Below are 20,181 nucleotides of genomic sequence, written 5' to 3'. Positions count from 1 at the left end.
AGGTCCCAGGTCTCAGGTCACAGGTCTCAGGTCACAGGTCTCAGGTCCCAGGTGATCATGCATCGTCAGAGACTGAGATGGAAATCAGAAAACTGTCAGCGCTTCATGTTTTTAATGAAATGCTTTTTGCAGCGTCAGTGAAACGGGAGCAGCCAAAGGACTTTGATAATGAGATTTATATCAGAGGAGTTCAGTGAAGGAGCCAGACTGTGTCCAGACACGAACCAGGATCTAAACCTTTACATCAACATGAGCTTAGAAAGTCAGAGACTTAAAGGAGCCAGAAACATGATCAAAACGCCCTCATAATAAATAATAAAGTACATTTAAAACCATACATAGAAAAAAGACCTGTAAGGTCCCATAATGCACTATTCTCTGATCCTCATCACAAACAAACCTGGAGTTATGTTTTGTTTCATTCACACATGTTTAACACACAAACTCTGCATATTTAATTTCTTCTTCTGAGTTCTTCTCTCAAACTTAAAACACTCTGTTCTGCCTTGTGATGTCATGTGGTAATACAGGAAGTGCTCCATTGTGTTTTTAAACTCCACACACCTTCACTAGAATCAATTGGATGATTTCAGACCTGGAATTGCCAATTTCTACTGAACTAAGGGTAAAAGGAGCTGTTCACTTGAAAACTACCACTTCATGACATCACAAAGTGGAACAGAGCATTTTAAGCTTTGGAGATGTAGACAGACTAATAATAAAGTGTTACTCAAACATGTGTGAATGAAACAAAACACAACTCCAGGTCTGTTTTTGAGGAGGAGCATTAGAACATGGAGCTCACACTTAATGTGATACATGAGCATCTGTCCTGAAGTGGGTTTGATGAATTCTTATAGACTTTATTTTCTAAACAAACTGTTTTCGTGTGTTCAGTGCTGTTCTTGTGCGATGGGTTCAAGCAGAATTACAACAGAGTCTTTCAAATAGTGGAGATGTGAATGCTTTTTGTAGAATGTTCCACAGTGTGGTAGTAAACGCACTTATCTTCGTGGAAACACTAGACGACACTACCGAGTGATGGGTCAGATCTGTGGAGAGGTGCCCCGCACACAGAACATGTGTTTTTAAGGCATTTAGAACAATAAAAACATCTGTGCTTGAATAAATGCAATATAGATATGTTTAATGCCATATGGTGGAACATTCTAGGCCACTTATTTACAATGGAATGTTATATATTGCAGCTTTAAATCAGCAGTTTTGTAAGGTTGTGATTTTGCACTCTTAAAAAACCACTGATTTGAAATAATTTAAGCTGTTCTCATTAAAATGGCTCAAATGCAGATTTTAATGAATACAATAAAAAAAAATATATATATATACATATATATATATATATATATATATATATATATATATATTTTTAAACAGTACTTAATCAATTCCATTTTCAGACAGAGCCCCTTTTTTACATGTCTGTGAGTGACATCATTGTGACATTATTCTTACATATTTAAACATTAAACCCTTTATTTCCGTCCAAAGTGACATGCCCTTTCACACACAAAATGGACCTCCTTTTTGCAGTGCGGGGTTGGACTGTGAAGTATCTTGCCCAGGGACACAAAACAGTAAACACTTTGGTTTAGGTTTGAACCAGCAACCCTCTAGTGGCTTGCAAACTGAGAGACCGTTGGTTCACAGAAACAACTGTGGTAAAAGCTATAAAAGTTAAAGGTTCGTAGGTCACCTGACACACATGGAGGGCATCTGATGCAGTGACATCATAGACTTCCTTGATATCCGACAGTTGTCAAAGTAAAAATTTGATTGTCAGAACTCTTGCAGCTCTTTTATGAGTTTTGTAAATTATTAAGAATCTCTGGGAAAAATGAATCGGAATTTCACTGGAATGTCATGGATTGGTCCTGGTTTGGTCCTGGTTTGGTCCTGGTTTGGTCCTGGTTTGGTCCTGGTTTGGTCCTGGTTTGGTCCGGGTTTGGTCCGGGTTCGGTCCTGGTTTGGTCCGGGTTCGGTCCGGGTTCGGTCCGGGTTCGGTCCGGGTTCGGTCCGGGTTCAGTCCTGGTTCAGTCCTGGTTCAGTCCTGGTTCAGTCCTGGTTCAGTCCTGGTTCAGTCCTGGTTTGGTCCTAGGTAACATAAATGAGGACTAATGTTGGACCACTGCAATCCATTTAAACTGAACTAGTTCCCTTTAAAAAAAATAAAAAATCAGGCACAGGAACTTTAGATCAGGTGTTAGACTCGTGTCCCTTTTATGTTGGAGAGGTTGGGACCCGGCTAGGGACCCAGTGAAGTTCAGTTCCAGTCTGGGATTTAAAATCGAGCTCAAAGTGAAAATCTTCTGAGTTTGTGCAGACTTCGGATCACTTCCCACTGTCACCAACAGAGAGAGACACACACTCATAGTACCGGCTCTTCCTCCCTCTGTCCTCCTCAATAAAGCCTTATTCTTTCTTTCTCCTCTTTAAAGCATTACCCCTTTATTCTCTCTCTCCACCACACTATAGTTGTTAGTGTTGTAGCTGACTCTCTTCTTCATTCCCTCCCTCCCCCTCTCTCTCCTCCTCTTCGTCAGTGTGTGATGATCTCTTCCTCTCTGTCGGTGTAGTCTTCCTCACAGTCCAGTTGGTTGGTTTGTTCTCCGCTCTGCAGCAGAGGCAGCTCCAGCTCTGGGCTCCTGCTGCTCAACTGTCGCACTGACACTCCTTTATCTGAGAGGGAGAGAAAGGGGGGGGTAAATCTTATGGAGTTATTATATTATATATTATAATATTTATAACTCACTTTTGGAGTAGTAAACCTTGAGAGCAACGTGCAGAGAGATACCACTGAGACAAACAGCGAAGCCGAGCCAGTTCACAGAACTCATCTGGTCTCCCATGAGCCGTGCTGCCAACAGCAGAGTGCAGACCTCCTGTACAAACACAATACAGTACATCTGTGTTATATGTGTTATACAGACACTACAGACACACACAGCAGACCATTTTATTTATATATATATATATGCATGTAAACACACTTTAGGATGTGGGGATGTCACATGAACACAGTACAGCATTCTACAAAGTGTATTATTCTGTTTTCAGATGGAGGTTGTGGGGTCACGTGGGGTCACATGGGGTCACCTTAAAGATCCCTGAGATGGAGAGTGTGAGGCTGGACGTCCGAGAAACCAGCAGGAACTCTGAGAAACCCAGACCGAAGGCAAGAACCCCCCCCACAGAGAGGGAGAGGAGGGAGGAGAGCAGGGGGGAGAGGTGAGTCACCCGGAACAGCCGTGACGAACTGCTTAGGCTCACAGCTGGAGGGAGGAGGGAAGAGAGAGAGAAAGGGAGAGAAAAGATATTTAAAATATGGTCCAAAGTAAAAATCCTGTTCCACTGCCTTAAATAAAAGAATTGATTCAGGGTCAGACCTTCGTTGAACAAGAACAGAGGGAACAGTCCGAGGAACATGATTGGCTGCAGGTGGAACATGGCGTCGATTGGGTTCTGCAGCCCTGAACACAGAATCAATCAGTCAATTATTATAGTGTTAATTAATACCACAATTTTCGCTGTAAATCAAACTTGCTAATGCTAATGGAAGTGGCCTCGGGGAAAGAAGGTGCGTGATTTGTCTGTTATTAATGTTCATATCTTTATTTGGGACAAAATAGTGAAATAAAAACCCCAGGATCATGTAGAGCGGGTTAATACAAATATTTTAAGACCAAAATGACAAGTCTGACAGAAGCAGTTACAGAGAGAGGGGCCACAGTTTTTACACAGAAAGTGAATTGGAGCCAGAGGCAATGGAGCTGAATGTGTCCAGGCTCACTTCCTGTTTAGAACGTGGCGGCTAGGGTGTTAGCAACGTCAGGTGGGGAGATATGTCCAGTGTGCTGTGTCTCTCACCGAGCTCGGCCTTCTGCATGAGCAGCTGGGTGAGGGTCCAGCGGATCCCCCCTATGAACGAGGCCAAAAGCACCATGAGGAACCCCTCCAGGTTAAACTGAGTCGACTTATACGTGAACATGAAGAGGCCCACAGAGATGAGGAGGACCACGAGGAGGAGGAACGGATTCTGGGGAAAAACAAGACCAGGTCAACACATAAAGAAGACCCAGAAGAGCCAGAAGACATGAGGAGGACCACGAGGAGGAGGAACGGATTCTGAGGAAAAACAAGACTAGGTCATCACATAAAGAAAACCCCCAAGAGCCAGTAGACATGAGGAGGACCTTGAGGAACAGGAACAGATTCTGAGGAGAAACAAGACAAGGTCATCACATTAAGAAGAGCCGGAGGAGCCAGAGGAGATGAGGAGGAGCCAGAGGAGCCAAAGCAAATAGAGGAGATGAGGAGGACCAGAAGTAAGTGGAACAGATTCTGAGGAGAAACAAGACCACATCATCACATCAAGAAGAGCCAGAGGAGCCAGAGAAGCCAGAGGCGGTGAGGAGGACCATGACGAAGAAGACCAGAGACAGTTAGAGGGACTTCAGGTGTGATGTCCCTGAAGGAAATGTGACCCATTCTTCGGTGTCTCTGGGTTAAAGCTGAATTTGACCCATCCTCCTCGTCAGGAGCAGTGGAACTCTATCAGAAACCTGGGAGTACCCAGCTGGAGGTTACCCTGACAAACCATCCTAAATAAAATAAATATAATGTGAAATGTGTAACTCACGGGTTCCTCGAGTTTGAAGAGGAGAGAGAAGAGGAGGATGAAGAGCACCGCGGAGGACTTGGTCATAGTGTACCTGCAGAGACACAGAGTCAGTACTGCCCCCGATGGCTCACGCGCAGACACTACAGGGTCCATACTACCCCCTACGGCTCAGGCACAAACACTACACTGTCAGTACTGCCCCCTATGGCTCACATGCAGACAGTACATGAGTGTCAAGTGTAATAGAACAGTACTTCTCAAACTGTGGTGCGGCTTAGACCCGGCTTAGACCCGGCTTAGACCCGGCTTAGACCCGGCTTAGACCCGGCTTAGACCCGGCTTAGACCCGGCTTAGACCCGGCTTAGACCCGGCTTAGACCCGGCTTAGACCCGGCTTAGACCCGGCGGTACTCAGCAAGTCAGATGTCATTTTAGGTGTAACTTGGTTTAAATAGTTTGAGAAACACTGTGATGGTCCAGACTGATTGTTCTGTGATATTATAAAGTAAACATACAAACTGATGGTGATGAAGAGGAAGCTCCAGTTGGACAGGCCAATGTCCAGCGCCGTGGCAACCGCTGAAGCACAGAGGATAAAGAATGAGAAGAGTAATGTCCCATTGTTGGGCTTTATCCCTGTTCTAATGTGAGGATATGTCCCACAGTGGGGCTTGAACTAAAGATCGACGGTTATATTGGTTGGCCGAAATTTAGTTTCCATCTGCATAAAGCTTTATTTAAACACTCCAATCCAGAGGGGGCACTGTAAAAATATGTTTATTGGTATCAGCATCATTCATGGTAATTTTACCCAAATGATCTCATTTGAGTTTAGTACAAACCCATCCATAACCTTGTTTTACTACAAACTGGATCAGAGAGCAGTCTAGTCACATCTTTACACCGCCCCCCTGGACTGGAGTGTGTAAATAAAGTTTTATGCAAATGGAAACTAAATATTATCCCCTGCTGGAGATCTAAACGTCCAAGTATTTATCTCTATTTTCTATATGCATTTTTGAGAGTTCATACCACAGAGGGCTACTTAAATATTTTCGAGCTAAAAGAAGCCCTCTCCAAAGAGCCCTGTCTAAACATGTCCCACAAGGTGCTACTCAATGTAGATAAGATATTTAGTTTTTTGGGGCAAATAAATGAAATTAAATAATGCCTGATTTACTCAATATTAAGAGATTTACATGATTATAATCTAAAACATACACCTTCCACACAAACTCTAGGTCTGAACTGAACTACAGCTGTGTCAGTGTGGACTCTGGCCTCCAGCCGATAAGACACGATGAGTTGTGGAAAAGTCCAAACGTCTAAAAAAAAAAACAAGAATTCAGCTAAAAACAGAAAAAAGGGACAGAATGTATTTCCTTTGATCAATCTGTGTCTTAATGATTCTTATTAACAGTCACATCACTGAGTTGGGGATGTCAAATAGCAAGAATCTGATCCTAATCGATAATAGAACTAGCATTGAAACTAGATACTCATTTTAAACAGGTGTCGATACTAAAAAAGATAATGTTGAATATAGGACACATACTCTAGCATACACACACACACACACACACACACACACCCATGACCACTATGGAGCCTACTGGACACTGAGGGATTACACAGATATAAGGACGCATGGGAAGAGAACACAAAGTACCAACATTTAATGTGGAACATCAGTGTCTAAAGAAAGAGTGTTTTTATTATTATCACCATCATCGCGGTATCAGGATTGATATCAAAATAGTAATTTATTAGTAGAATTTTAATATTGTGACCACACTGTGAGATCGATTTGTGTCAAATTTTTGATACTTTCGAAAATCCTGTAGCCCTGAGAGCTCTTTACAGACATGGCTCTAACCCTTTAACCCCCTCCTTGCGTACCTGTGGGCGCAGCCTTGCACAGGTAGTCTCTCCAGCCCAGCACCACGCGGGGTTTCCCAGTAGCATACAGAAGGACTCTGCGCGTCAATGCTGACAGAACAAAGATGATGGACAGATGCACCAGGGTCATGAAGAGAGGGTAATGAAAGTCCTATGAGAGAGAGAGGTGAGAGAGAGAGGGAGGTAATGGTGAGAGAGAGAGAGAATCTGATACAATCTAAGACACAGGGAGGGCATCTGACACATGATGGACAGATACACCAGGGTCATAAAAAGAGGGTAATGAAAGTCCTATGAGAGAGAGAGGTGAGAGAGAGAGGGAGGTAAGGGTGAGAGAGACAGAATCTGATACAATCTAAGACACAGGGAGAGCATCTGTCACATGATGGACAGATGCACCAGAGTCATGAAGAGAGGGTAATGGAAACTTTACAAGAAAGAGGAGAGAGGGGATAAACAGGAGGAGAATTGAGCATCTGACACACATGGAGAGCATGGAAGAGCATCTGATGTACCTTCATGAGCCATTTGTTGTAAAAGGTGATGCCGATGGAGAAGATGTAATAAAGCAGCACTAGCCCCAGCGTGCGCAACGCACGCCACAGGTAATGCACGGGAAACGCCATCCATCCAGGACCTCCGAAGCTAACCACTCTGCCACTGCCCTGTGGAGTCTGGGTTTAGTCCAGGTCTGGACCCAGTTTAGACCTGGTTTTTTCTGGGTTTAAAAGCATCCAGGCCAAAGTTTACTGTGGAAAAAAAGAGTCTTTGTTTACTTTGATTTCATTTTAGAATAGAGGTGGTATAGTAAGTAGTAAGGTGGTAAGTATAGTCCTGGTTTAGTCCTGGTTTAGTCCTGGTTTAGTCCTGGTTTAGTCCTGGTTTAGTCCTGGTTTAGTCCTGGTTTAGTCCTGGTTTAGTCCTGGTTTAGTCCTGGTTTAGTCCTGGTTTAGTCCTTGCATGCACTCATTCATTCAGAGATCCTGATGATGTCTCAGACTCTCCAGGAGAGTGACTTGTCCGCCTGTCTGTCCTCTCCCCAGGGACGAGCACCTCTGCCCGGCGGCTTCAATCTTCTCTTGTCCCCGGCTTCAATCTTCTCTTGTCCCCGGCTTCAATCTTCTCTTGTCCCCGGCTTCAGTCTTCTCTTGTCCCCGGCTTCAGTCTCCTCTTGTCCCCGGCTTCAGTCTTCTCTTGTCCCCGCAGAGCAGCAGGTTTCTGCGCCTGTAAGTGTCACTTTTACCTGCTGCTTCACCTCCGACTTTCCCTTCCGTTCTGGTACCTCCCGTTTCCGCCGCGTCCTCCGAGCCTGTCTACCACTGTCATGCTGTTATCCTCTGAGCCTCTCTCCGAACCTCTGTCGTGTTGTTTTGGTGTTTAAGGTGATTCTGAGTTTTAAAACCCTAAAAATCAACGAACCGAGCGAGAAAAGTATCACCAAGCCGCTTCTGCGCTCGGGGCGGGGTTTACTCGCATCCAATCAGCTGCTGAATACAAAATTAAAATAAATAAATACATTTTAAAATGCAGTTTTCAAATACTGCCTGTTTAGATTAAGGTTCGTCTATTTTTGAGAAAGCAATTGTGAAAATTCAGAGGTTGCTGTCACTTATTATTTAACACTAATACAAATTATGATTTATTTTAAATCATAATCTTATTCAGTTTAAACTACAACTTTGCAGTTTAAAAGACACTTAAGCTAATATTCATTTTCAGTTTTGTTAAAATATTCCCAATTTATTAGTTGTAAACCGATTCGGTCGAAATGCCTGGGTTTAGTTCGTTCAGCAGATACGTGTGCCTCTGTAGCGCCCCCTACAGCCACAGCGTTTTAATCAGTTTGACTTTTTATCTTGTCTAAACTCACAAACGTCACTGAAGTCATTATTAAAGTCACGTGTTCCACGCCTCGAGGATGAAGTTTCCCGTTTTATCTGTCCGGAGCAGTTTCTTTGTCATTTTTGGAAAGGCAAGTTTATCTGTAAAGTCGAACACAAAGTAATTCAAAGTGCTTTACAGAATAAAAAAGTCATTAAAATCGAAATATAAACTAGTAACAAATTAAATAATCCTGATACAATTAACTTTGAGAGTGCAGATAAAATCATTTCATAATCATTTGCACAACTCAACAGATTTAAGTACAATTAAAATACTTTATAATATTTGCACAAAACTGGACACTTTATAATACCGGTCACTTTAATAAGTCATGTTTGCATTGTTGTTCTGATGCTGCTGTTGTATATATTTTCTACCTATAAGTATTTTATTTTATTTTTTTAAGCATATCTTTTTAACTTCGTGCATGCCCTTATTTGTATTTGTATTTATTCAGTGTGTTTTATGTTGCACTTGATCACCGACGTAAGTTCTTAGTTTGTGAAGCGTGTTCACAAACGATGGCAATAAAGTCTTCTGATTCTGTACTGTCAGCTGACCATGGGGACAGTGTTTATTTGTGTGGAGCACTTCCGGGTCGTGTAGCTCAGACCGGAAGTGAACTATTTGATTACTCGCAAAAAAGAGCAGGTGAGACTTGAGCTGTTTGAGCAGCAACTCACATTTATACAACATCTAGGAACATTTTAGGCTCGTAAGAGCACACAGAGCAAAAACTGACAGAGCTGTAGTGGAATGCTTTGAATAAACTTAACTAAATTTCAGCCCGTTTTGGTTTTAATTTAGGGTCTGTCCCTCACTGTAGTCTCTGAAAACGAGTTTAGCCCAGACTTTACGCTATTTAGTCTGGGATTAGTTCGACTTTAAGATACAATAAGATGATTCTTTACCGTCTCTCATCGGAGCCATGCGCATTGGGACCATAGACGCTATAAAGACTGTGTTTATACAGTCTATAGACGATATAAAGACTGTTTATATACAGTCTGTGCATGGGACAGAGGGCTACAGCAGTACAATATAAGCCCAAACAAGCCAGGCGAGTTTGGTTTGTTTTAGCAGAAAACTGAAACATTCACGCGTTTTCTAGTCTCATAAAAGCGTCAATACCGTGAGAACTTTAGACTAAATTTACTATAAATGTGGTTGTCTGTTTAATCCCGCAGTCTTCCAGATCTGATCTACAGTAAAAGTCACAGTAAAATCTGTCAACTGGACAAGAAGTTGTATTACTGAAGACGTTTGGCTGCTCATCCAAGACACTTCAGTACTGGTTCTAAATGTGGTTTTAATCTTTGCAGGGGTCTGTTCCCCAATTCTGCCCCCTGAATCTGTGGCCTTCTGCTTTGAATATGTTTCAATAATAATATAATATTATTACTATTATTATGTGGAAAAGTGTGGACGCCGCTGCTCTAGGAAAACACTTTTTTTTACTTGAAAGTGACAATTTTGCTTTGACTTTGATGAGTTTGTAGTTTTATTTGTTCACACACATTTTCATGATAGACATCTGACTTCTTTCGCTCTTCAATGTGATAATTTTCTCTTGAAGTTGGATTATTTTTGCCTGGATTTAGTTGGGCCCATTTCTACAGAATATGACATTTCACTTCTGTAATCATGTTTTTAACTGTTCCTGTTCAGTATGGCTGATGAAGAGGAGGAGCCGGGGTTTGAAGAAGAACCGGAGGAGGCACACGGAGGAGTAGAGTCTGGACATGGCCGACGCAAACGACTGTTCTCCAAAGAGCTCCGGTATTTGGTTCATTAAGTCCTTGTTTTATTAGAGCAGACATGGGCAAACTATGGCCCGGGGGTCACACACGGCCCTTTGGGCTTATTAATCTGGCTTGCCGAACGTGACCAAATTATATTAAAATAGGTAAGGGTAAACCTTGTTCAAAGTTTTTCTGCTGTTTATTTAACTGAAATTTAATACATTAATTATTAATTGAATTAATATATTTGATAAAACAATTTGTACAATGAACCTTGCATAATCATGCTTTGCTACATGTTACAGGCCAAATCTCTAATGTAATATATATATATATTACATCAGATATAACGGTAACACTTTAAAATACGGTCCGGGACTTACCAGTACTTACGGTGGTAGTTAGTAGATACTTGACTGGTAGTTACGGTGGTACTTACAGTGGTAGTTTGTGGTACTTACAGTGGTACCTATAGTGGTACTTACAGTGGTACTTACAGTGGTACTTACAGTGGTACTTACAGTGGTAGTTTGTGGTACTTACAGCGGTACTTATAGTGGTACTTACAGTGGTACTTACAGTGGTACTTATAGTGGTACCAGAAGTGATACTTAGACTAATAACTACTGGTACTAGTACTGGTACTTACTGCAAAATCATATGAAGTGAATGGTATTAAAGAATATGGTGTTATTAGGCATATGAATCTTTGATTTCATTATACGTTCATAGAAAATACACAAGACAAAACACTGTGAAAACACAAACACTTTATTATGACAAATTTCACATTAATACGACAATCAGATTTAAAAGAAATTTCCAATAATGACAATAACAAATAAATGACACGTTTTAAATGAACATGACAGTGATACATACTGTAAAATATCAATACTTTAACTGCTATTTTAAAGCGAGACATTATGGTACTTGCACTATTAATTACTGGTACTTACTGTAGTTTATACTGGTAAATTACTAGTACTTTCCGTGGTACTTACTGCTGTATGTTCTGGTAATTACCATAGTAACTATTATGGTAATTACCAGTACATACAGCAGTAAGTACCACGGAAAGTACTAGTAATTACCAGTATAAATAGTATTACTAGTACTTTCCGTGGTACTTACTGCTGTATGTACTGGTAATTACCATAGTAACTATTATGGTAATTACCAGTACATACAGCAGTAAGTACCACGGAAAGTACTAGTAATTACCAGTATAAACTACAGTAAGTACCAGTAATTAATAGTGCAAGTACCATAATGTCTCGCTTTAAACTAGCAGTTAAAGTTTTGATATTTTACAGTATGTATCACTGTCATGTTCATTTAAAACGTGTCATTTATTTGTTATTGTCATTATTGGAAATTTCTTTTAAATCTGATTGTCGTATTAATGTGAAATTTGTCATAATAAAGTGTTTGTGTTTTCACAGTGTTTTGTCTTGTGTATTTTCTATGAACGTATAATGAAATCAAAGATTCATATGCCTAATAACACCATATTCTTTAATACCATTCACTTCATATGATTTTGCAGTAAGTACCAGTACTAGTACCAGTAGTTATTAGTCTAAGTATCACTTCTGGTACCACTGTAAGTACCACTGTAAGTACCACTGTAAGTACCACTGTAAGTACCACTATAAGTACCGCTGTAAGTACCACAAACTACCACTGTAAGTACCACTATAAGTACCACTGTAAGTACCACTATAAGTACCACTGTAAGTACCACAAACTACCACTGTAAGTACCACCGTAACTACTAGTCAAGTATCTACTAACTACCACCGTAAGTCCCGGACCGTATTTTAAAGTGTTACCGATATAACATTAATGTAATTAAAATATAAATAACTACAATGGTGTACATACATTTATTTGCATTTTTGTTAGCAATCAAAAGACATCAGTTGTGTGTGTATATCTATGTGTATATATGTATATTTATATGTGTGTGTGTATATATATATATATATATATATATATATATATATATATATATATATATATATCTATATATATACATATCTTGGCACCTCTGTCAAATTTTAGAACCCAATGTGGCTTGTGTGTCAAAAAGTTTGTCCACCCCTGTATTAGAGTGACTGGTCATGTTAAAGGGAGAGAATGGGCACAGAATCTTATATAACACGAACATGGAATCCAAACAGTGAACGGGACATTTAGACAAAAGGGTCAAATCAGTAATGACTCAGTTTGGTGCTTTCAAAGGTCATGACCGCTTTATATTTGACCATTTGAATGACCTGTGCATGTTCTGATGTTGTTGCCTCATCACAAACATACCTGGAGATAGGGTTACAAAACCTGCATATTTGAGGCTGAGTTCTCTCAACCTGAAAACACTCTGTTCCACCTTATGATGTCATATGGAATCATTTGGCTCATTTCAGACTTGGAATATTCAATCTCTACTGAACTGAAGGTAAAGGAGCTGTAACTTGAAAATTACCAATTGACATCACAAGGTGGAACAGAGCATTTTGAGCTTTAGAGATGTAGACAGACTAATAATAAATTGTTACTCAAAAAGGTGTGAATGAAACAAAACACAACTCCAGGTCTGTTTTTGAGGAGGGAACAGCATTAGAACATGACTTAAAGCTACAAGAGTCAGTTTGTGTGATACAGAACGTTTTAATTAAGGGTAGTAAAAATGTATAAAGTCAAATAAATCATTAAGATAAACCACATAAACATTAGCATTTTTGTTTTATATTTCCCCTCATTCCTCTTCTTCTCATGTTGCAGCTGTATGATGTATGGCTTTGGAGACGATCAGAATCCATACACTGAGTCTGTGGACATCCTGGAGGACCTCGTCATCGAGTTCATCACAGAAATGACCCACAAGGCCATGTCCATCGGACGCCAGGGCCGAGTCCAGGTGGAGGTGAGTGCCAGGGCAGAATCCAGGTGGAGGTGGGTGCCGAGGTGAGTTCAGGCGATGTGAGTTCAGATGGAGTGCAGGCAGATGCATCAAAGCATCCTAATGACTCACCATGATGAGTTTATAAGCACTTTTCACAACTCACAGACCAGAGCGGAGTTTTGCTGTCACTGTAAAGCTAACCAGAACTAGCATGCTACACACACTTTCTGATCCTCTGACAATTAAAGACTATAATTAGATGTAGACAGAACACAGCAGACTTACAGTGGGTACAGGAAGTATTCACACCCCCGATATTTTTTCACTCTTTCTTCTATCGCAGTCATTTGCTAAAAAGTTCTTTTTTTTCTCATTAATGTACACACAGCACTCCATATCAACAGAGAAACACAAAATTGTTGACATTTTTTGCAGATTTATTAAAAAAGAAAAACTGAAATATCACCCGGCCATAAGTATTCAGACCCTTTGCTGTGACCCTCATATCTCACCCTCAGTCTGCCCCAGGGCAGCTGTGGCTACAATAGTAGCTTACCATCACCAAGTGTGGAAATGAATGAATAATGACTATGATACCTGATGTATCATGAAAATCCTGCTGGAAATCGCCACAGAAATCTATTTGATGTAGTAGCAAGTTTATTATCTGCTCTTGTCTCCACGATGATGTATCATGTATAACGCATCAGGCACATCGCCCAAAAGTAGAGCCACAAGTGAGTGAAAATGAGCCAAAACAAAAGTCTTTGGAGAGCTTTTTAACAAAGGGGAAAAGGACAACTGAGGAGCTAGAAGAGGAGCCTACGACCTCTAAGAAAAAGAAAGATCAATTTAACAGACAATGCCTACTTAAAATCTGGGTTTGTCGCTACAGGTGACTCTCACGTGCAGAGTCCGCTCTGTGTAATATGCGGGAAAAGCAAATGAGGCAATGAAACCTTCAAAACTGCTTTGGCACATGGAGAATAAGCACCTGGGATTAAACGATACGCCTACGTTTTTTTGAAAGAAACTGCTGAGCAGAGTAGACATAATCACATAACTAGCGCAGGGCTCCGTCTGATGCAGCGATTTGGTGGGTTGTATTTTTTATGCACTTAACTTATTTTTGGCATATTTATCTACCACGTGTAGAAGGCTTGTCCGTTATTCCGTCACATTATTATTATTATACAGTGTTATCTTCATGGAGAGTCCAACCCCTCTCAAGTTGTTCTCCTGGGGGACTTCAACGCCCATGTGGGTAACGACAGTGACACTTGGAGGGACGTGATTGGGAGGAACGGCCTCCCCGATCTGAACCCGAGCGGTGTTTTGTTATTAGACTTCTGTGCTAGTCACAGCTTGTCCATAACAAACACCATGTTCGAGCACAAGGGTGTCCATCGGTGCACGTGGCACCAGGACACTCTAGGTCGGAGGTCGATGATCGACTTTGTTGTCGTGTCATCTGACCTCCGACCGCTTGTCTTGGACACTCGCGTGAAGAGAGGGGCTGAGCTGTCAACTGATCACCACCTGGTGGTGAGTTGGATCCGCTGGCGGAGGAGGAAGCCAGACAGACCTGGCAGGCCCAAGCGCATTGTGAGGGTCTGCTGGGAACGTCTGGCGGAGCCCTCTGTCAGGGGGGTCTTCAACTCCCACCTCCGGGAGAGCTTCTCCCTGATCCCGGGGGAGGTTGGAGACATGGACTCCGAGTGGGCCATGTTCTCCACCTCTATTGTCGATGCGGCTGCTCGTAGCTGTGGTCGTAAGGTCTGTGGTGCTTGTCGCGGCGGCAATCCCCGAACCCGGTGGTGGACACCGGAAGTAAGGGATGCCGTCAAGCTGAAGAAGGAGTCCTATCGAGCCTTGTTGGCTCGTGGGACTCCTGAGGCAGCTGATGAGTACCGGCGGGCCAAGCGTGCCGCGGCTCGGGCAGTCACAGAGGCAAAAACTCGGGGTTGGGAGGAGTTCGGGGAGGCCATGGAGGAGGACTATCGGACGGCCTCAAAGAGATTCTGGCAAACCATCCGACGCCTTCCCCCGGAGGGGGAAGCAGTGCTTCACCAACACTGTTTACAGTGCGGGTGGAGAGCTGCTGACCTCGACTGGGGATGTTGTCGGGCGGTGGAAGGATTACTTTGAGGATCTCTTCAATCCCACTGCCACGTCTTCCGAGGAGGAAGCAGAAACTGGGGACCCAGAGGCGGACTCATCCATCACCCTGGCTCAAGTTACTGAGGTGGTTGGCAAGCTCCTCGGTGGCAAGGCTCCGGGGGTGGACGAGATCCGTCCTGAGTACCTCAAGTCTCTGGATGTTGTGGGGCTGTCTTGGCTGACACGTCTCTGCAACATCGCGTGGTGGTCGGGGACAGTGGCTGTGGAATGGCAGACCGGGGTGGTGGTCCCTCTGTATAAGAAGGGGGACCGGAGGGTGTGTTCCAATTACAGGGGAATCACACTCCTCAGCCTTCCCGGTAAGGTCTATTCCAGGGTACTGGAGAGGAGAATCCGACCGATAGTCGAACCTCGGATTCAGGAGGAGCAGTGTGGTTTTCGTCCTGGTCGTGGAACACTGGACCAGCTCTATACTCTTCATCGGGTCCTCGAGGGCTCATGGGAGTATGCCCAACCAGTCCACATGTGTTTTGTGGATCTGGAGAAGGCATTCGACCGTGTCCCTCGTGGTGTCCTTTGGGGGGTGCTCTGGGAGTATGGGGTCCGGGGCTCTTTGCTAAGGGCTGTCCGGTCCCTGTATGACCGGAGCAGGAGCTGTGTTCATTGCCGGCAGTAAGTCAGACCTGTTCCCGGTGCATGTTGGACTCCACCAGGGCTGCCCTTTGTCACCGGTTCTGTTCATTATATTTATGGACAGAATTTCTAGGCGCAGCCAGGGGCCGGAGGGGGTCTGGTTTGGGAACCACAGGATTTCATCTCTGCTGTTTGCAGATGATGTTGTCCTGATGGCTTCTTCGAGCCAGGACCTCCAGCAGGCACTGGGGCGATTTGCAGCCGAGTGTGAAGCGGCTGGGATGAGAATCGGCTCCTCCAAATCCGAGGTCATGGTTCTCGACCGGAAAAAGGTGGTTTGCTCTCTCCGGGTGGGTGGTGAGTCTCTGCCCCAAGTGGAGGAGTTCAAGTATCTTGGGGTCTTGTTCACGAGTGAGGGAAGGATGGAGCGGGAGATTGACAGGCGGATCGGTGCAGCGTCTGCAGTGATGCGATCGCTGTATCGGTCCGTTGTGGTAAAGAAGGAGCTGAGCCGGAAGGCGAAGCTCTCGATTTACCGGTCAATCTACGTTCCTACCCTCACCTATGGTCATGAGCTCTGGGTAATGACCGAAAGGACAAGATCGCGGATACAAGCGGCTGAAATGGGTTTCCTCCGCAGAGTGGCCAGGCGCACCCTTAGGGATAGGGTGAGGAGCTCGGTCACACGGGAGGAGCTCGGAGTAGAGCCGCTGCTCCTACACGTTGAGAGGAACCAGCTGAGGTGGCTCGGGCATCTGCTCAGGATGCCTCCTGGACGCCTCCCTAGGGAGGTGTTCTGGGCATGTCCCACCGGGAGGAGGCCCCGGGGAAGACCCAGGACACGCTGGAGGGACTATGTCTCTCGGCTGGCCTGGGAACGCCTTGGGGTCCCACCGGAGGAGCTAGAGGACGTGTCCGGGGTGAGGGAAGTCTGGGAGTCCCTGCTTAGACTGCTGCCCCCGCGACCCGGCCCCGGATAAGCGGAAGAAAATGGATGGATGGATGTTATCTTCATTTTAGATGTCATAAAGTATTTGCGGCTCCCAGTGTTTTATTTTACGTGGAAAGTGGATCCAAATGGCTCTTTGCGTGTTAAAGGTTGCTGACCCCTGTTCTAGAAAGTCAACCATCACTGCAGCCCTCCACCAGTCAGAGCTTTATGGCAGAGTGGCCCGATGGAAGCCTCACCTCAGTGCAAGACACATGAAAGCCCACATGGAGTTTGCTAAAAAACACCTGAAGGACTCCAAGATGGTGAGTAATAAGATGAGCAGTGCCTAGTTTTCTGTGTGGAGAAAACCAGGCACTGCTCATCACCAGTCCAAGACACTCCCAACAGTGAAACATGGTGGTGGCAGCATCATGCTGTGGGGGTATTTTTCACCTGCACGGATAGGACGACGGCAATCGAAGGAAAAATGAATGCAGCCAAGTACAGGGATATCCTGGACGAAAACCTTCTCCAGAGTGCTCAGGGCCTCAGACTAGGTCGAAGGTTCATCTTCCAACAAGACAATGGCCCTAAGCACACAGCTAAAATAACAAAGGAGTGGCTTCAGGACAACTCTGTGACTGTTCTTGAATGGCCCAGCCAGAGCTCTGATTTAAACCCAATTGATCATCTCTGGAGAGACCTGAAAATGGCTGTCCACCAACGTTCACCATCCAACCTGACAGAACTGGAGAGGATCTGCAAGGAGGAATGGCAGAGGATCCCCAAATCCAGGTGTGAAAAACTTGTTGCATCATTCCTAAAAAGACTCATTGGTTGTATTAGCTCAAAAGGGTGCTTCTACTAAATACTGAGCAAAGGGTCTGAATACTTATTGTCGTGTGATATTTCAGGGTTTTTTTTTAATAATTCTGCAAAAATGTCAACAATTTGTGTTTCTCTGTCAACATGGGGGTGCTGTTTGTACATTAATGAGGAAAAAAAATGAACTTAAATGATTTTAGCAAATGGCTAATGGGTCTGATTACTTTCCATACCCACTGTGTGCTGACCTCAAGAGCTGCTGATGCAAAGTCCTCTGGTGTGAGCAGGAAAGGGCATTACCTTCAACAGCCTCGCTCCTGATTTTTTTTTTTTTTACATCACTACGATCACGTCTCAGAGATCTTGAGACGTGATCGTAGGGATATAAAAAACACATGACTTAAGGAACCTAAATCCTGCGTTTTTACGTCATTTTGAGCATGTCTCAGGTTCCTAAAGTCTTGTGTTCTTACGTCACTTTGATCATGTCTTAGGTTCCTAAAGTCAGGTGTTTTTCCAGGACATAGTTTTCCTGATCCGTAAAGACCCACGGAAGTTTGCCCGAGTGAAGGATCTGCTGACGATGAACGAGGAACTGAAGAGGGCGAGGAAAGCCTTCGATGAAGCCAACTACGGGTCATAGGGGGTCAGAGGTCAGCAGGAGGGCAAAGGGCGTGAGGAGGTCGTGAAGAGGTCTTGAGGAGTTGTGCTTCTGTTTTGCTCATTTAATAATCTGCGCTGTATCATATTTTAAGTCTGATTAAATGTTTTTTTATACATTACAATGTTGATAATTACTCTTGTGTTTTATATGTTATGTGTCTTATGTTCTTGTACACTTGGCTTTTCAAAGTGACCTGTCGTTTTGAGCTCGTCTGGTTTAATTTGAGCTCGTCCGGTATAACAAATAAACAGTATTAGGTCGACATTACGCTCTACAAATAAAGCACCATTCTGTTCATGATTCTGTCCATGATTCTGTTAAGATAAACTGAAATTGTCTAGAGATGAGTTACGTTCAATGTTACTTTTTGCCAAGTATTAAGAGTCAAAATTGGTGTTACAAGGGTGACAGTGACTCAGTTGGTAGAATGTTTGCCCACGGATCTGAACGTTTTTAGTTTGAATCCCACTGTTAACATAAACATCATTGGTCGAGCAGTCAGATCCACTGACCAAACAGGTTGCTGGTGCGATTCCAACTTCCACAGAAGAATGCTGCTACTGTGTCCTTGGGCAAGCCACTTAACCCACCTCTCCCCATTGTCTGTGTACACTGTGTATGAATGGGTGAATGGTTCCTTGATGTAAAGCTCTATATAAAAATGTGACCGTTTATCAAAAGTAAAGGTCTGACTCAAGCTGATGTCTGCAGATGAGCTTCTGTTTATATGAACGTGATTATTGTGGAGCATTAGAAACATTCCCAGTTCTTTGGGTCTTAGGTATAGACTGTATAGAGGAGATATTTTTATATATTCAGTCTGTGGTGGTACCATTCTTTCATTCAAGATAATGTTAAGTATTAAGTCTGATATGATTATAATATTGACAAAACTTTGATATAGCCCAAGTGCTGGTGTGTTTATGGTTTTAGAACAGAGTCAAAGACTCATTTGACTCTGACCTCTGTTCTAATGTTTCCTCATCACAAACAGACCTGGAGTTGTGTTTTGTTTCATTCACATGTTTAACACACAAACCCTGTATATTTAGGCTGAGTTCTTCTCTCAAAGAGAAAACACTCTGTTCCACCTTGTGATGTCATGTAATACATGAAGTGCTCCATTGTGTTTTTAAACTCCATACACCTTCACTAGAATCATTTGGATGATTTCAGATTACCACTTCATGACATCACAAGGTGGAACAGATCATTTTGAGCTTTAGAGATGTAGACAGACTAATAATAAAGTGTTACTCAAACATGAAACACAAACACAACTCCAGTTTTTCCTGTTTTTGAGGTTCACAGGGGTCAGTTTTGTTTTTGTATTTGACACTTTGTTTCCTGATTCTTGCTGAATTTGCCTGGATGACTTTCCACAAACACAAAGTTGTAAATGTTGACAATTGTAAAAAAACAGCATATCGGTTTGAGATTCCTCGGCAGAGTCCCAGTCCACCTGTTCACAGTGCCCCCCTGGAGGTCAAAGACCTCAGCTTCTGTCAGACTTATTTCAGTTCTTCAGAGGAGACGAACTTTCACGAGCCATCAGCGAGTTTGCTCTGAACGCCAAAGATAATCCGCTAAAGCCCGCAGCCTGTCATGAGAACTAAAATAGAGTGTCAGATGCCCTCCCTCTGTCTTCATGGGTGTCTAATTCTGTGTAAAAGCTGCTAAACCCTGTTGTTTAGACCTCTACAAACCTGTTCTGAAATATCTCTGTGTGTCAGATGCCCTTCCTTGTGTGTCAGGTGCCCTCCCTTTGTGTCAAATGCCCTCCCTCCTCTACAAACGTGTTCTGAAGCTCTCCTGGGATTCTTGCATGAGTTTAAAGTTCAGATTTCAGTCTTTTTCAAAACAGCACCAGTGAAAAGTGACCTGTGATGCCTCAATCACTCTTTTGCCGTTTGTTCAAACAGAATGGACAAAAAG

At 43.2% G+C, this 20,181-nt stretch overlaps 2 protein-coding genes across 4 annotated transcripts; one reads left to right on the top strand and one right to left on the bottom strand.

Moving 5' to 3' along the window:
• Positions 1–1,430: 1,430 nt before the first annotated feature.
• On the bottom strand, positions 1,431–7,953 carry slc35c2 (solute carrier family 35 member C2). 2 transcript variants are annotated; one of them, XM_055223113.1, is made up of 10 exons: positions 7,592–7,953; positions 7,054–7,287; positions 6,539–6,689; positions 5,155–5,218; positions 4,658–4,730; positions 3,886–4,054; positions 3,405–3,488; positions 3,115–3,290; positions 2,771–2,900; positions 1,431–2,697 (listed from the first exon to the last, which is right to left on the bottom strand). In XM_055223113.1, the coding sequence occupies exons 2-10, from the start codon at positions 7,162–7,164 to the stop codon at positions 2,558–2,560; spliced, it is 1,098 nt and encodes a 365-aa protein (XP_055079088.1). In that variant the 5' UTR covers positions 7,165–7,287; positions 7,592–7,953; the 3' UTR covers positions 1,431–2,557. The 2 variants fall into 2 exon arrangements, with proteins under 2 accessions (XP_055079088.1, XP_055079089.1); XM_055223114.1 differs by having other exon boundaries at positions 7,054–7,953.
• Positions 7,954–9,029: 1,076 nt separating this feature from the next.
• taf13 (TATA-box binding protein associated factor 13) lies at positions 9,030–18,537 on the top strand. 2 transcript variants are annotated; one of them, XM_033969663.2, is made up of 4 exons: positions 9,030–9,073; positions 10,091–10,201; positions 12,952–13,093; positions 18,103–18,537. In XM_033969663.2, the coding sequence occupies exons 2-4, from the start codon at positions 10,092–10,094 to the stop codon at positions 18,223–18,225; spliced, it is 375 nt and encodes a 124-aa protein (XP_033825554.1). In that variant the 5' UTR covers positions 9,030–9,073; position 10,091; the 3' UTR covers positions 18,226–18,537. The 2 variants fall into 2 exon arrangements, with proteins under 2 accessions (XP_033825554.1, XP_055079248.1); XM_055223273.1 differs by lacking the exon at positions 9,030–9,073 and adding an exon at positions 9,692–9,710 and having other exon boundaries at positions 18,103–18,341.
• Positions 18,538–20,181: the final 1,644 nt, after the last annotated feature.

Source organism: Periophthalmus magnuspinnatus, chromosome 7 (genome assembly GCF_009829125.3).
Source record: "Periophthalmus magnuspinnatus isolate fPerMag1 chromosome 7, fPerMag1.2.pri, whole genome shotgun sequence".
Taxonomy (NCBI): Eukaryota; Metazoa; Chordata; class Actinopteri; order Gobiiformes; family Gobiidae; genus Periophthalmus; species Periophthalmus magnuspinnatus.
Note: the sequence above shows the minus strand (reverse complement) of the source record. Positions and strands in the feature narration are given on the sequence as shown.

Excerpts from the sequence above, each read along its gene's own strand:
- slc35c2 (XM_055223114.1), bottom strand. The coding sequence starts at position 7,164 with ATGGCGTTTCCCGTGCATTACCTGTGGCGTGCGTTGCGCACGCTGGGG. Across the intron at positions 3,489-3,885 it reads CATGCAGAAGGCCGAGCTCG|GGCTGCAGAACCCAATCGAC; the intron begins GTGAGAGACACA and ends TTCTGTGTTCAG. Across the intron at positions 3,291-3,404 it reads TCTGTTCTTGTTCAACGAAG|CTGTGAGCCTAAGCAGTTCG; the intron begins GTCTGACCCTGA and ends TCCTCCCTCCAG.
- taf13 (XM_033969663.2), top strand. The coding sequence starts at position 10,092 with ATGGCTGATGAAGAGGAGGAGCCGGGGTTTGAAGAAGAACCGGAGGAG. Across the intron at positions 10,202-12,951 it reads CTGTTCTCCAAAGAGCTCCG|CTGTATGATGTATGGCTTTG; the intron begins GTATTTGGTTCA and ends CTCATGTTGCAG. Across the intron at positions 13,094-18,102 it reads AGGGCCGAGTCCAGGTGGAG|GACATAGTTTTCCTGATCCG; the intron begins GTGAGTGCCAGG and ends GTGTTTTTCCAG.